Below are 17,484 nucleotides of genomic sequence, written 5' to 3'. Positions count from 1 at the left end.
AGCTATTTGGAAAATTGATTCTCATAAAATCAAGACTTTTGGATGCAGAGAGAAACTAGAATTGACTAAGTTAATAGCAAGATACGGTACTGAAACATACAGTAGCTATGAGATCGACATAGATTTGACAAGGTTTCACATGGTCGGCTTATTCAGAAAGTCAGAAAGCATGAGATCCAGGGAAGTTTGGCCAGGTGGATTCAGAATTGGCTTGCCTGCAGAAAGCAGAGGGTTGTGGTGGAGGGAGTACATTCAGATTGGAGGGTTGTGACTAGTGGTGTCCCACAAGGATCTGTTCTGGGACCTCTACTTTTTGTGATTTTTATTAACGACCTGGATGTGGGGGTAGAAGGGTGGGTTGGCAAGTTTGCAGACGACACAAAGGGTGGTGGTTTAGATAGTGTAGAGGATTGTCGAAGGTTTCAGGGAGACATTGATAGGATGCAGAAGTGGGCTGAGAAGTGGCAGATGGAGTTCAACCTGGGGAAGTGTGAGGTGATAACACTTTGGAAGGGCAAACTCCAAGGCAGAGTACAAAGTAAATGGCAGGATACTTGGTAGTGTGGAGGAGCAGGGGGATCTGGAGGTACATGTCTGCAGATCCCTGGAAGTTGCCTCACAGGTAGATAGGGTGGTAAAGAAAGCTTATGAGGTGTTAGCTTTCAAAAGTCGAGGGATAGAGTTTAAGAGTCGCGAGGTAATGATGCAGCTCTATAAAACTGGTTAGGCCACACTTGGAGTACAGTGTCCAGTTCTGTTTGCCTCAGTAAAGGAAGGGTGTGGAAGCATTGGAAAGGGTACAGAGGAGATTTACCAGTGTTACGAACCCCATAACTGGGACACTTACCAGCAAAGATAGAGACGTCCATTGAAGTCTGATGACCCTATTTTTAACAGTATTTATTAGTAAAAATACACAAAAATCATATAAATGCAAATATACAGATAATATACGTCGTCAATACTAAACCTAAAAGTGTGGGTATAATAATAATCAATAAGAAATAAGCTCTGTGGTTGTCTAGGGGATAATGAATTGTTCGATGGAAATATAAAGTTCGCTGCAGTTCACACAGGCTGCCGCTGTGCTGCAGTTGTTGGAGAGAGAGAGAGAGATTAGGAGAATGGGAACAGTTACCGCTACGGGTTTTTCCAACCTTCCTTTATGATTTCGATCCGTTGGTGTCTCATTGGTGTGGCCGTTCAAGTGTGACCTCTCCTTCAGCTAAGCTGTTCTTCCGTGATGAGCCCGCCACCCAGGCAAGGGAGGACGCACACGAGCTCCCACCGGCTTTTGCTATAAAACGCTGTCCCTGGATCTCTAGCGTTTCTACTGATGCGTCTGAGGGGTGTTTCCCCAGACCCTCCTTTTATCCTCACTCACGGGGTCTCAGATGTCAATCAGGTTGGGATGATGCAATCCCTCAACCAGACCACTCTGGTTGTCCCCTGAGGGGTTTCAATGAATAGTACAGTACTCAATACACAATTCCTTCTCCAAGAGACAATAGCAGTACTCAGTGGTTCCGTTCTACTTTTGTTAGGAGGCATTCTCCCTACCTTGTGTATTCTGCGTTGTCTATGGCAACTGCCTTTGCTGTGATCCTGCGTCTCACTCTCTCATTATTGACATGATGTGTATCTCTCTCACTTCCTGGGTCTCAGACCCGAAATAATAGCGATCTTGCGATTCTCAAAAAGGAGTGGGGGGGGGGGGGGCGACTTTGTACCCTTCGGCCCCTCAGAGTTGCTCCACATTCGTAACACCAGGATGCTGCCTGGTTCAGAGAGTATGCATTATGATCAGAGATTAAGAGAGCTAGGGCTTTACTGTTTGGAGAGAAGAAGGATGAGACATGAGAGGTATACAAGATATTAAGAGGGATAGACAGAGTGGACAGCCTGCAACTCTTCCCCAGGGCAATACTGCTCAATACAAGAGGACATGGCTTTACGGTAAGGGGTAGGAAGTTCAAGGGGGATATTAGAGGAAGGTTTTTTACTCAGAGTGGTTGGTGCGTGGAATGCACTGCCTGAGTCAGTGGTAGAGGCAGATACACTAGTGAAATTTAAGAGACTACTAAACAGGTATATGGAGGAATTTAAGGTGAGAGGTTATATGGGAGGCAGGGTTTAAGGGTCGGCACAACGTCGTGGGCCAAAGGGCCTGTACTGTGCTGTACTATTCTATGTTCTAAGCAGAACAATAAACTAAACAGTTCGTGCAAAAATATATCCAAATACTGTAGTTTTTGGAAATTTGAAAACTGATGAAGCTAGAGAATCAGCACCACAGGAAATGTGTCGGGAATCAGTGTCTGAGAGGAAATATAAAGAGGAAGCATTTATTGATCTTAAGAACACACATCTACTACATGTGAGGTTAAGAGCATCTGGAAATCCATATTATAAAGTACTCATTGATATGACTTCCCTGTAAGTACCTTCCTTATTCTTTATTGTTTTTCTTGCCTTGAGTGGACATGAAAGTAACATTCCAAATGGTCAGAATAGTTCCATCTCTTCAATGTTTGTACTATTTGTGCATGCACAACTGAAATGTTTGAGTTAGGTTGTTCCTCGAGGGCCGTGAAAGTAATTCAGGTAGTTTTGTTTTGCTGTTTTGTACATTAGAATGTATCCTGTGTTATATATCTTGCATTTATTCTATTTAAGTTAATACTTCTGGCTGATTTACTATCCTCCTGTAGACTTTTAACTACTTCTCCTATTGTGCCTTTTACTTGAACATTAGACAAGCAAGTTACTATTCATGATTCACTATCACGGCAAGGTGGTTTGCTCATTATTACTGTCTGCTAATTGAGTTTCAACATTATTGGATGAAGTTCTGAAGACAGCAAGGGACTCCAATGACAATCAGCAGGTGTAGCTCTGAAGTTGCTTCACTACCTGAGCAGGCGAGCCCTAAATGAAGACTGCCCAAAGGGCTTGCAGCAGTTAAATTTGTCCTCATTAGTCCTACTGTTGAAAATTGAACACAATCCTCGAAGTATTTGTCACTTGCTTAATAAATCTTGTACATCCATTCTCCAGCTCGTAAGTTGCTACCACCAGCATTTGCATCTTGCTATTAAGTGTACTATCTATAAGATGTACAGCTTCAACTCATCAAAGCTTTTTCAATATTCCTATCAAATTTGTGATCTCTCTTGTTTGGAAATTAAAGGGCAGTTGGAATGTTGGGCCAGCATTGCTACCATTTCTGCTTTAACTCCCAAATCATGCTGGCTCCATACCTTTGCTTCATCTGTACCAGGTCAAAACCCTGAACTCTTCATCTAGCAGCTCATTTAGATCACATACTGCAGCAATTCAAGACAGCACATCCTGACATCTTAAGGGCAATCAAGGATGAACAGAACAAAAGGCTTTTTTTTTTGCAATGTCTAGCTCTCAACTGTAAGTAGAAAAGCAAATCTCTGGAGTTCCCTCAAAACTCTTGGGTGCCTCTTCTCCTTCCTCATCCAAGATAATCCTTAAAATCTCTCTGACTAAACTTTGGTCACTTGCCATATTTTCCTGTAACTCAGCAAGTTCTTTCCAATATAATCTACTATAATGCTTTGAAACATATACTAAAATGAGATGTTGTGGGATGATTGCCTCGGAATTTACTTGCTGGAAAATGTTTCTCCTAATTTATTATTGAAGTTTAAGTCAGTTTGTCCTTGAAAATGGCATTTCTATGCTCAAGCATCATTCTTTGACAATCCATGAAAGTGTGTATTTTTTTAGTATTTTTGATTTTCTAACATTTTCTGCATTTATCACAAATTTGTACACTGATTAGTATTCACATTATGATGAGTTATTGTCTTAGTGCTTAAGAAGTCAGTATTTTTGAATCAGGAAACAAAAAACATTAAGGTTAGTGAAAAAATTTAAATAACATCTTATTATCCTCTAAGATTGAAAAAATCTGATTATAATGACTTCATCCATCAGTATATAAATAAGAAGGATTTTATTGAATATTATAACACAAAAACACAACTGCAGATGCTGTGGATCAAAGAATACGTACACAACGCTGGAAGAACTCAGCAGGTCAGGCAGCATCCGTGAGAAAGGAGTAGGCAACATTTCAGGCCAATACCCTTCATCAGGAATGGAGGGGAAGAGAGGGCCGAAGCTTCAACTCAATTCACTTCAACTCTGCCTCTCATTCCCATCTAGATATGTCCATACATCGCTTCCTCTACTGCCACGATGAGGCCAAACTCAGGTTGGAGGAGCAACACCTCATCTACCGACTGGGTAGCCTCCAGCCTGGTGGTATGAACATTGAGTTCTCCAATTTCCAGTAATTCCCTCCCTATCCCAGGTCCCTCTCTGCCTCTCTCCCCTTTCAACTTTCTGCTTCTTTATCTCTACAGTTCTTTCATGCTTATCCCCTTCCCCTCCCCCCTTTATCTTTCCTCTGATTGGTTTTCCACCTGGCGCCTCTAGGCCCTACCCCTTCCCCTATCTCTATTACTGGGCTTCGGCCCTCTCTTTCCCCCCCATTCCTGATGAAGGGTCTCGGCCCGAAACTGGCTACTCATTTCTCATGGACCTGCTGAGTTCTTCCAGTGTTGTGTACATATTATTGGATATTATAATTTGTAGAAATCTCAAAGATCTGTTTATTTTCCAAATAATGAAGTGTTTTACAATGCAATATTGTTTTGAAATTCCATTATCAATGAAAGAAAAATCATGTTAAAGGTACCAGGAAGATTCTCTTTTCTGTGCTTTGAATGACAGGTGATTAGTATGAACTGGAGTTAGCCAAGTGGCAGATGTGCTTGAAGCCTAATATTTTCTACAGTACTGAATGAAAGAATCTTTCTACATTATGTTCTCACACCTTTGAAAGAGACGTTATCCAGTCTTTCAAAGGTATCAACTGAGTCAGCCAAGCTGCTGCAACATCCAATGGTAAATGCATTAAAAATTGCTTCAGATTGAAGAATATTTTTATATAGAGCAACACATTCCAATAAGAGTTTAGTTTTGAATTATGCCAATCAATTTTATGAAAAGTATTAACTTAGTGTCAATGTAATTTAATGCTGAGGACTGGCATGAAGAGAGCATGAAATGTTAATGATAATATTCAGAAGTTATTTTCAACGCTAAATAAAATCATGCAAGCAGTTGTATCCATCTAACTAAGTTTATAGTAAGATATTTTTCATGCTCTGACCTTATCAGTATTGGGGAGCAGGAAAGGGAATAGACACGTTAGAACTTAATGAGAAAACAATCCTTTGAAGGAAGGTAGAATATAGTGCAATGTACATTCCAGAAGTGGAATATTAAATGAGGGTGTATTTGTTGTTGTTGTTGTTATTATTAAAAAGTATGGAAACTTTGTCAACTAAATTATTTTATTTACGTAAAAGAGTAAGGAAGATGTAAGAGTTTTGCTGTCTTGAAAAGGTGGTCACTGCTGCAAGTGAATCTGTTGTAAACTTTTCAAGAATCTATTGTTTAAAAAAGCTTATAACAACAGATGGGAAAGATTTTCTGTTTGGTGTCCAGATAAGGAGAATTTTGGCATATATTCAATCCCAAAGGTACTCCTACACATGGTATTCAAAGCAGCCTTAAATCAAAATGAAAACGCAAACCATCATTTCAGTCTTCCTCATTAGGTGTGTGGGGGTGGGGATATGTTGGACAGAAAATACACCCTTCAGTCTCCAGATTTATGATGCTACTTAGAAAACCTTGCTGCCATGAGACCTTTCATGCCAAATTGGCATCAGTATTTGCTGTCCTTAATTTGAACTAGTGACTTCATCTGCCATTAAGTTCCTGAGACTGCAGTGGTCAGTCTCAAAGTGAATAACACTGTGCCTTTAAGGACAGCACAATGCTAAGACAATCTCCAAAATTGCTGTCTACATTCTTTAATTGACTTCCCCTTCCCCCATTCTACATTAATCTGAAATAAAGTATGACTTCATGTGAATATAAATAGTATTATTTCACTTTGAGACTGGCTATTTGCAGTCTCGATGGAAATTCTGCAGATGCTGGAAATCCAAAGTAACATACACAAAATGCTGTGGTGACTCAGCTGGTCAGGCAGCATCCATGGAAATGAACAAGCAGTCGACATTTCGGGCTGAGACACTTCTTCAGGACTGGAAAGGAAGAGGGAGGATGCCAGAATAAAAAGGTAGGGAATGGGAAGAAAGATAACTAGAAAGTGATGGGCGAAACTAGGTGGGTGGGAAAGGTAAAGGGCTGGAGATGATGGAATCTGATAGGAGAGAAGAATGGACCATAGGAGAAAGGGAAGGAGGAGGGGCACCAGGGGGAGGTGATAGGTGAAAGGCAGGTTCCTTTCGGTTAGTCCTGAAGAAGAGTTTTGGCCCAAAACGTAGACAGTGCTTCTCCTATAGCAGCTGCCTGGCCGCCTGTGTTCTACCAGCATTTTGTGTGTGTGTTGTAAATTGTTACTCTGCTTTTTGTAGGCCAAACTTTTCAAATGGGATTCAAGGACTCTTGCATACATTTATGGATAATCTGCATAGAATGACCAATCAGTGTTTCAAACATTTGACCTTACAATTAGTACTATTTGAATATAATTCTGTTGCCTTCTTTGCCATCTCCTTTTTTCATTCTTTGCAACCAATGGACCTGTTCCAGTTTATATTTATTGTATTGTCCTGTTTTAACCTCACATGTTTAAGAATCTCTGTTTACTTTTTAGAAGCTGTGGTTCAAATCAGTATGTTCCCCTTTCGTATTCCCTGCTCAGATCCGTGCTGTGGTGCATCTGCGTTCACCGGCATGTCACTTTCTGCTGCTAGTCTCTGCTAGCATCAGACCTGTAGCTCAAATTGGATTTCTTTCACTGTCCGTGCCATTGCAAACAGCTTTGAAATCACTGGCTATACACTGGCAAAGGGTTCAAATTTGTTATTGCTGAGAGGAGTTTCCCATTGTGGAATTATCCAGCAGTAGGTTGATAGTTTCAGAATCGGAGCACCCATTTAAAATGGAGATGAGGAAGGTCTCTTTTCTCAGAGGTTTTGAATCTTTGGAATGCTCAACCCCAGGGATTTCTGGACATGGAATTATTGATTATGCTCAAAGCAGACTGAAAAGCATTTGAACTACGTGCAAAGGGGTCAAAAGGTATGAAGAGTGTAGGAAAGGCGTGTGAGGCTATGATTGGATTGATTGTTATTGAGTTACACAGCAGGTCTGAGGAACAGATTGGCATGCTCCAGATGCTTGTGTTTATTGAAGAATTAAATGATTCCAATTGCTGCCTCCAGCTTTATATCAGAAAAAGCTGATCTAAGAATGTGGTTGTCATCTAAATCTTCTGTAGTAAGTGTTTACAATTGCGTGTTAATTTGCTTGTTCTTAAGATATGTACTTTAACCAATTTTGACCAAAATATTTAAAAATGCATAGGTACATAATGTCACTGATCAACTGGTGCTTAATGATAACTGTGACATATAGAATTCTCTGGAATTATACTTTTATACTTTGCTGTGTTATGAAAATAATAAGACATCTACAGATCTGAGAAGATTTATTATTGGAATAGTGTTTGTTACATGGTTGTGAACTGGAATTTCCTAGACCTGCTTTTCATTGACTGACTTTTCATTGAGTGTTTTGCCTCAAAGGTTAGTATAAACATTAAAAAAAAGTATGAAAGCATTTGACGGCAAAAGTCTAGATTGTCTTACACAGTTATAATGCTATATTAATCACTATTAATGCACCTTTAAGTAAATCTATAGCCATTTTTCACAAGCTTTATTTTGTTCATTGTAGTTGGTCCTCTTCTATTCTACAAGGATTTCATTGATCTGATGAGGATACCACATCTTTCTATAAAACCAAGCTGATCATATCTACTGGATGATACTCATTCACTAATCATATTCATTTTTAGAAGTTTTTTTATTAAAAGTATATTTTCTACCAGTCATGTCTTCATAATAGGTTCATGATGCAGTTTGCTAATATTCCTTTATCAAATGAATAATCAAAAATATTTGTATTTGCACTTTTAGAATGCATTCCATCTTGAAGTTTAGATGACTGCTGTAAACAATTATCTTGTTGTCATAGTCTAACACTGTGTATAGATAAGGACATGTTCGGCATAGCTTTTGTGGGCCAAAGTGCCTGTATTGAGCTGTAGGTTTTCTATGTTTCTATACAAATTGTTAATGTTGCTCAGTTAGATATATCCTTAGTTTTGCTGTTGATATTTTCACTCACAATAGGTCTCACTCTTTGATTGAAGATAAAAGTAGAAAGGAAAAGGCATTAATCCATTTTAGGACATTTAGAGATATGACGTATGTCCCTTTAAGATTGCCAGGGTGATGTTCTATTTCTTTGACAGGAAGCCACGTTTTGTATTGTGCTGCGTGGAGCTCGTCTTGGGCAAGCAATCCTAAGTGATGTCCTTCAAGCAGGTTGCATTCCAGTAATTGTTGGAGATTCTTACATCCTCCCATTTTCAGAAGTGCTGGACTGGAAAAGGTAAGCAAAAACACAAATATGAAGAAGAATCAGTTTGAGGAGGATATACAGGCTTTGAGATTATTTAGCCAAGTTAATTATGTGAGGAAATGTGTAACATGTGCATTATAATGTAAATCACATTCACAGAAAAACAAAATTTGAGAGATCTGGAAACATTGATGTACAAGGAGACTTGGGTCTTTTTGTACACTAGTTACTGAAAACACATATATCCTCCTTATCCCAGGAAGAATATACAAGCCATAAAGGGAATGCAGCAAAGGTTATAGACTGATTCCTAGGGTGGCAGGCCTCTCTTATAAGGGATTGGATCAACCTCATCTATATTTGCTGTGGTTTAGAAGAATGAGAAAGTAATCTCTTTGAGACTTTATTTGGTCTAGAATGAATGCCAGAGTTAATTCAGCATTCTAGAGTGGGGGGTAACAGTCGATGGATATGTAGTGAAGTGGGAGAAATTACATTTAGCTGTGAGGAGAAATTTCATTATCGGGTGGTGAACCATAGAATTCTATGCCAAGTCACAGCAACGTCCTTGTAAATTGTACTGCACGTGATACTCCAAATTCAGACTTATTAACATCATACGGTACTGCTCAAAAGCATATAGATAGGGTGCCTAAGACTTTTGTACAGTACTGTATTTGTCAAGATGCAGTGAACAGTGAGTTTGTAAATCTGGCAGGAGTAAAGGATTTTGGAATGGTGAGGGTGGGGTGCTTCAGGATCGGTGTGGGACAGGTGGCAGGGAAAGAGTGCCGGGGTGGTGGGGGAGGGGTGTGGCACAGGTACATTCACATCCAGCCCTGAGACACCAGGCAAGGTTAGTTGATTCCAAACAGTTGGTTTATTGATCATTACAGAATGTCTCTCTGTTGCATCCTGCTCTCTCCCCTCTCCAACCTTGATTCCCCTCTCCCTGCCCCCTTCCCACTCTCAATGACTTGGAGTTCCATATCCAAGTCAGGCTTATCATCACTCACATATGTCATGAAATTTGTTTGTTTGTTTTTTGCAGCAGTACAGTTCAATACATAAAATTACTAAAGTCCTGTTAGTAAGTTTTAGTATATGCGCCTAAGACTTTTACACTGTACTGTAAATCTTCAGATAGCATCCTGCAGACCTCGAATAAAGGGAAAACACTTGGAGCTTCAAATAGATTCCATTCTCATTTTTCTAAACCACAGCAATTATAGATGAGGTTGATCCAATATCTTATAAGACAGCCCTGCCACCCTAGGAATCAGTCTAGATCCTTTGCTGCATTCCATTTAAGGTTTGTATGTTCTTAATTTGCAAAGGCCAAGATGTCTCTTTACAACTCTATCTACCTGTGTCGCCACTTTCAAGCTGTTATGAGCCTGTATTCCCAGATCCCTTTGTTCCACCGTAGACCTCAATGCTCTGTCATTCTCTATAAATACTACTCTGGTTTGTCCTGCCAAAGTGCAACACCTGATACCTGTCTGTATTAAATTCCATCTACCATTTTTCAGCAGGTTTTCCCAGCTGGTCTAAATCATATTGCAAGCTTTGATAGCCTTCCTAAATGTCACAAATTTGCTGATCCAGTTTACCACTTAAGTCTAAATTATTAAAAGTAGGTGATAAACAACAATAGACTGGGCACTGATCCCTGTGGAACACCACTAGTCACAGCCTTCCAGTCAGAAAGACAACTACTCTTTCTTCTCTGCTAAGCCAATGCTGAATCCAGTTAATTATTTCATCCTAAGTACCAAGTGACTGAACCATTTGGACCAGCTTCCCATGTGGGACTTTTGTCAGAGGCCTTGCTAAAGTCTACATTGACAATTTCCACTGCCTTTGCTTCATCAATCTTCCTGTTAACTTCCTCAAAAAAAAACTACAAGATTGACTAGATGTTACCTACTGTGCACATGGCCATGTTGACACTCCCAGATCATGCTCTTAGAATCCTGTCTCTTAGAATACCTTACAATAATTTACCCATGACTAATGTCAGGGTTACTAGCCTATAATTTCTTAGACCCTTTCTTGAACAATGGAACAATATTTGCTATCCTCGTCCTATGGCACCTCACCTGTGGCTAAGAGTGGGGTGCCGTAAATTTTCAATATTTCTGCCACAGCCCCTGTGATTTCTGTACTTGCCTCCCACAAAGTTCAAGGGGACACTTGTCACACACGGGATATATCCACAACAATTTACCTCAGAGAGTACCTTTTTCTGCTTTTGTCTACTCTGTGTCTGTTTCACTAACTTATTTTGGTGCTCATATTCATTCAATGTTTGCAGTAACTCATGGCTCAAAACAAAATGCTACCTTTAGCTGTGTGAAATCTTTTACCACTTGCAGCTTCTACCATAATGTAAGTTCGAGCGAATAATTAATTGAAAATTGCAGTGTTCCATAGTTTAAATGTTGTGCAAGATTTTAATTAAACAAACTGAGATTAGTGAAATCTTATCAAAACAAAGCTTTCCTGGAAAATCAGTGCAGTTTCTGAATTTATATTTTCTATATCCAAGAGCGTAGCACCTTAAGTGGATAGATTTTTTTGGTTTCCCTTAAATGTGCACTGAAATTTAGATGTCAATTTTCCCTGTCTGGCTTTGCCATAGTCTGTCCATTTTGAGTTTTCTAAGGGTTCATCAATAGACAAATGTTCTAAAGTCATTTAGTAATTGAACTAAACTGCACAGTTCCTTCAAAGAAACAACTTGAGCAGAATTGACCATCTGTTCTCTTTCTATACTGTAGCGTTCTATGAACGATTAAATCAAAGATTTGATTTTTCACTATTAAAAGGTATGCTGATAGTTAATGTTTATAACGTGCTGTTTTTATAAAATCTTTTTTTTTAATTAGATTTTTCACATTTAAATCAATTTCTATGTGTTTTGTTAAACCACTGTATCTTTATGGAAATTAAATGAAGAAAGTGCTGTGCCTTGTTTATAATCCATAAGGTAAATCATACAAAGTAGGAAGATTCTAAATGCAGTCTTTAATCCATGTTTGAATTATTTGGCAGGATACTTAAACTGGAACTTAGCTTCTTTTTCACTGAATTTTCTATTCCTTTGACCAGTCAACTTGTGAGGAAGGAATACATTAAGATGTGGTATTGCTATATTCAATCTAATACTGTCTGTATTTAGTTTTTATGTGTTTGACATGTATGGGATGCTTGTGCCATGCTTGCTTGCTTACTGCCCATTATGCCACTGACGTTTCGGGAAGCAGTGAAGGTCCTCCATCTCTAGTAGTATTCAGGACTTTCCTCATCATGTCAGTAGTTTCCTCTTGGTTTTCATTACTGTCAGTCATGCAAGTTGGATGGAGACCCAAGAACGTTGTCACACTCAGATGGAGAAGGATTCTTCATTGGTGTTTCTGTAACAGTTTTGTTTTACCGGTCTGGGTTGTTAAAACTGAGCGGAATCTGGAGGACCAGTGGACCACTTTTAGTCTTTTTTGACCTATTGGGCACGTGTGATCCTGCCAAGAGCCAAAGCATATAGCCCTGTCTCCAATCGCCATAACTGTCCGGGTCATTGAGGCAGACAGGCCTGCAAACCCTATGACAAGATTGTGGTCCTCTAGGAGGTGTGCCAAAATTAAATACAATAAAAATAAATGTATAAACTCAGCTTTCAATAGTGTTTACTCCCTTCTTGTAGGATCAGGCAATGTTTACCATACAGAGGCAAATTAGGAAGAACAAAGGCTTCAGAATCAGGTTTAATATCACTGGCAGATGTTGTGAAATTTGTTGTTTTGTGGCAGTAGTGCATTGCAGTGCATTATAAAGCTATAAATTACAATAAGTATATACTGTATTTTTTTTAAATAATTAGTGCAAAAGTAAGGGGAAAATAAAGAAAAATACTGAGGGTAGTGTTCATGGGTTCATTGTCCATTCAGAAATCTGATGGCAGTGGGAAGAAGTTGTTCCTGAAATGTTAAAGTGGTGTTGTCAGACTCCTGTACGCCTCCTTGATGGTAGCAATGAGATGAGGGCATGCCTAGGTAATGGGGGTCTTTAATGATGGATGCTGCCTTTTTTAGGCATTGCCTTTTGTAGATGTTCTGGATGGAGCTGGCTGAGTTTACAACTTTCTGCAGCTTTTTCCAATCCTATGCAGCCATACCAGTTAAAAGTATAAGACATACAGAATTAGGCCATTCAGCCCATCGAGTCCACTCCACCATTTCACCATGGCTGATTCCAGATCCCATTCAATCCTATACACCTGCCCTCTCACCATATCTCTGGTGCCCCAACCAGTTAGGAATCTGTCAATTTCCACTTTAAATATACCATGAACTTGGCCTCCACCACAGTCTGTGGCAGAGCATTCCATAGATTCACCACTCTTTGGCTAAAAAAATTCCTGTTTTGAAAGGTAACCCCTCAATTTTGAGGCTGTGCCCCAATCTGTTAAGTTAGACAACCTCTCCTCCACCATTCTCATCCTGAATGCCGGCGTGCCTCAAGGCTGTGTGCTGAGCCCTCTTCTGTACTTCCTTTTCACCTATGACTGCGTTCCTGTACATGGTTCTAACTCCATAATCAAGTTACCAAATGACACCACGGTGGTTGGCCTGATCATAGGGGATGACGAGACGGCCTACGGGAACGAGGTGCAGCATCTAGACGTGTGGTGTGCCGACAACAACCTGGCCTATAACACCCAGAAGACCAAGGAGATCATTGTGGACTTCAGGCATGCCAGGAGCTACCCTCGTGACCCCATCTACATCAACTGAACTGCAGTGGAGCGTGTATCAAGTTTCAAATGCCTTGGTGTCCATAATTTCTGATGATCTCACCTGGTCCCTGAACTACTCCATCCCGATCAAAAAGACGCAACAGCACCTTTATTTCCTGCGGAGCATCAAGAAAGTTCACCTCTGTCCCAGGATACTGATAGACTTTTACTGCTGTACCATTTAGAGCATACTCACCAACTGCATCTCAATGTGGTGTGGCAATTGTCCTGTATCAGACCACAAAGCACTCCAGCAGGTGGTCAAAACTGCCCAGCAGATTATCGGCACCCAATTGCCCACCATTGAGAACATCTACCATAAACGCTGCCTGGGCAGGGCGAAAAGCATTATCAAAGATGCATCTCATCCCAACCATGAACTTTTAACTCTCCTCCTATCCGGTAGGCACTACAGGAGCCTCCACTCCTGCACCAACAGGCACAGGAAGAGGAGCTTCTTCCCTGAGGCTGTGACCCTGCTGAACCTCACATCACAGCGCTAAGCAGTATTGCACCGTATTGTACTGTCTCAGTACTTTTATATTTGTATGCTGCAGCACTTTTTATTTGCAGTTATTTTGTAAATAACACTTTTTTCGCACTTCTGGTTAGATGTTAATTGCATTTCATTTGGCTTTGTATCTGTACTCGGTACAATCACAATGAAGTTGAATCTAATGAATCTAATTCTGGATACCCCCATCAGAGGAAACATCCTCTCCTCATCTACCTTTAATAATCCTTTCAACATTCGGTAGGTTTCAATGAGATCTCCACGTATTCTTCCAAATTCCAGTGAGTACAGGCCCAAATCAGCCATATGCTCCTCATATGTTAACTTCTTCATTCCCGAAATCATCCTCGTAAACCTCTGGACTCTCTCGAATGACTATACATCCTTTCTGAGATAAGGGGCTCAAAGCTGCTGACAGTACTCCAACTGTGGCCTGGCTAGATAAAGCTTCAGCATTATCTCCTTGTTTTTACATTTTATTCCATTTGAAATAAATGCTAACATTACATTTTCCTTTAGTCTTGCACGAGGATTTCCAAGTCCCTTTGCACCTCTGATTTAGAATTTTCTCCTCATTTAGATAATAGTCTGCACTATTTGTTCGTTTTACCAAAATGTATTATCGTACATTTCCCAAAACTGTATTCAATCCACCATTTTTTTGCCCATTCTTCCAATTTGTCAAAGTCCTATTGCAATCACATGACCTACCCTTCCAGCTATCTTCATATTATCTGCAAGCTTTGCCACAAAGCTTTCTATTCAATTATTCAAATCATTGACAAACAATGTGAAAAGTAGTGGTCCCATGAATGTCCCTGAGGAACTCCACTAGTCTCTGGCAACCAGAAAAGGCCCTCTTTATTCCCATTTGCTGCCTCCTATCTGTCAGCCATTCCTCTATCTATGCCAGTATCTTTTCTGCAACACTATAGGAATTTACCTTGGTAAGCAGCCTCGTGAGGCAACTTACCAAATGTTTTCTGAAAATCCAAGTAAATAACATCCACTGCCTTTCCTTTTCCACACTGCTTGTTACTTCCTTGAAGAATTCTAACAGATTTGTCAGACAAGATTTCCCTTTACAGAAACTATGCTGACTTTGACTTATTTTGTTATTAGTCTCCAAATATCCCGAAACCTCATCCTTAGTAATAGACACCAACACTTTTCCAACCACTGAGGTTAGACTAACTGGCCTATAATTTCCTCTCTTCTCTTCCTCCCTTCTTAAAGAGTGGAGTGTCATTTGTGATCTTCGAGTTCTCTGGGACCATGCCAGAATCAAATGATTCTTGAAAGATCATGACCAATACATCCGTTATCTCTTCAGCAACCTCCCTCATGACTCTGGGATGTAGTCCATCTGGCCAAGGTGATTTATACACCTTAAGATCTTTGAGTTTGTCTTGCACTTTTTCCTTTGGAATAGCAATTACACTCACTCCTGCTCCCTGACAATCACGGACCTCTTGGCATACAGCTAGTGTCTTCAACAGTAAAGCAGGAAGCAAAGTACTTAGTAAGTTCATTTGCCATTTCTTTGTCCCTCATTACTATTTCTCCAGCATTATTTCCCAGTGGTCCAATATAAACTCACTTCCCTTTAATTCTTCATATAACTAAAATAACTTCTAGTATCTTGCTTTATATTATCAGCTGGTTTGCCCTCATATTTTTCTTTTCCCTTGTAGCTTTTTTTTAGTTGCTTTTTGTTGGATTTTAAAAGCTTTCCAAACATTCAAATTCCCACCCACTTTTGCTACCTTATATGCCGTTTCCTTGGCTTTTATGAAGTCTTCAACTTTTCAGCCATGGTTGCCTAACCCTGCTATTTGAGAGCAACTTCTTCTGTGGGACATGTCTATTCCCAGAAAATTCAGCCGCCTCTGTTCTGTTGTTATCCCTGCCAGTAGCCCTCTCCAATCCACCTGGGTAAGCTCCTCTCGCATGCATCTGTAATTCCCTTTATTCCATTGCATTACTGATGCATGTGATTTGCACTTCTCCCTCTCCAGCTGCAGTATGAATTCAATCATATTACGATCACTGCCTCCTGGGGTTCCTTTACGTTAAGCTGACTAATAAAATCGGGGTTATTACACAACACACAATCTAAGGCAGCCTTTCTCCTAGTAGGCTTGAGCACAAGCTGTTCAAAAAAGCCATCTGGTAGGCGTTCAATAAGTTCCCTCTCTTGCGATTCAACACCAATCTGATTTTTCCCAATCCCTTTGCGTATTGGAATCCCCCATTACAATTGTGACATTTTGTTTATTATATATCCTTTCCCGCTCCCTTTGCAATCTTAACCCCATATCTTGGCTACCATTTGGAGGCCTTTATCTGATTCCCCTCATGGTTTTTTCACTCTTGCAGTTTCTTAACTCCACTCACAAAGATTCAACATTCTCTGGCCCTATGTTACCTCTTTCTAAGGGTTTTAATTCCATCTCTTACCAATAGAGCCACACCACCGCCTATGCCTTCCTGCCTGTCTTTTCGATTAAAAAGTATATCCTTTGATGCTAAACTCCGAACTATTACCTTCTTTTAGTAACGACTCAGATGGTGATGCAGCTGATTAGAATACTCTTCACAATGCATCTGTAGAAATTTGTGTCTTTGTTAACATACCAGCTCCTCTCAAACTCCTAATGAAATATAGCCTCTGTCATACCTTCTTGGTAATTCCCTCAATATGTTGGACCCAAGATAGATCCTCAGATCTTGACATCCATGAATTTGAAATGGACCCTTTCCATTTCTGATCCCTCGCTGAAGACTGGTGTGTGCTCCTTCAACATCCCCTTCCTGAAGTTCACAATTAATTTCTTCATCTTACTAACGCTGAGTGCAGAATTGTTGCTGTGAAACCACTCAGCCAGCAGGTGTATCTCGCTCCTATACAACACCTCATCACCATCTGAAATTCTGCCCCTAATAATTTTGTTGTTGACAAATTTATAGATGGCGTTGGAGTTGTGCTTAGAGTGATAGTAAAGCAGTGGGCTCAGCATGCATCTTTGAGGTGTGCCTGCATTGATTGTTAGTTAGGAAGAGATGGTATTTATGGTCCGCACAGGCTGTATTCTCCTGGTGAGGCAGCTTTATAACTGACTGGCGTGCATTGGTACATAGCAAGGATAGTTTTCCAGAAGCAAATAATGGACAATAATTGACATTATGCTGTAAGATACTGTGCTCAAAAGCATGATTGAAGAGAAGTTTTTTGAAGTAGAAAATTAGGGAATTCCAGAGTCTGGATCATGGCAACTGAAGGCATGGTTACCAAAGGTAGACAGATGTAAGTTGGACATGTGCAAGAAATCAATATTTTCACGTGAATTTGAATGTTAATGAAGATGATATAACAATGGATACACAGGTATTCACAGGCATGCCTGTTTTGTACAACAGATCTTGGCCTCAAGTTGTCTTGGACCAGGTGTATGCACTATCAAGACGGTGTGATTGCTGCAATCCAATCTTAATGGAATTCCACGAATAGGCATTTACCATTCCTGAAATTGCTGAATTGAAACCAAATTGCCCTTATGCTGAAGGGCTGACTGTGAAAATAAAATCTTTTTTTTGCTGAGTCAGATCATTCCATGCATGAGCAGGATTGCCTGGAGCAGATATTTGTCCCAGTGTTGATAGT

The 17,484-nt window shown here is 40.0% G+C and overlaps 1 protein-coding gene across 1 annotated transcript in view; it reads left to right on the top strand.

The window, feature by feature from the left end:
• ext2 (exostosin glycosyltransferase 2) overlaps nt 1-17,484 on the top strand; it is a 163,485-nt gene that overhangs the window by 50,854 nt on the left and 95,147 nt on the right. The window contains exon 6 of the mRNA XM_059975984.1: nt 8,399-8,538. Within this exon, the coding sequence (XP_059831967.1) occupies nt 8,399-8,538 (140 nt within the window). The remainder of the gene's footprint in view (nt 1-8,398; nt 8,539-17,484) is intronic.

This window comes from Hypanus sabinus, chromosome 7 (genome assembly GCF_030144855.1).
Source record: "Hypanus sabinus isolate sHypSab1 chromosome 7, sHypSab1.hap1, whole genome shotgun sequence".
Lineage (NCBI taxonomy): Eukaryota > Metazoa > Chordata > Chondrichthyes > Myliobatiformes > Dasyatidae > Hypanus > Hypanus sabinus.
Note: the sequence above shows the minus strand (reverse complement) of the source record. Positions and strands in the feature narration are given on the sequence as shown.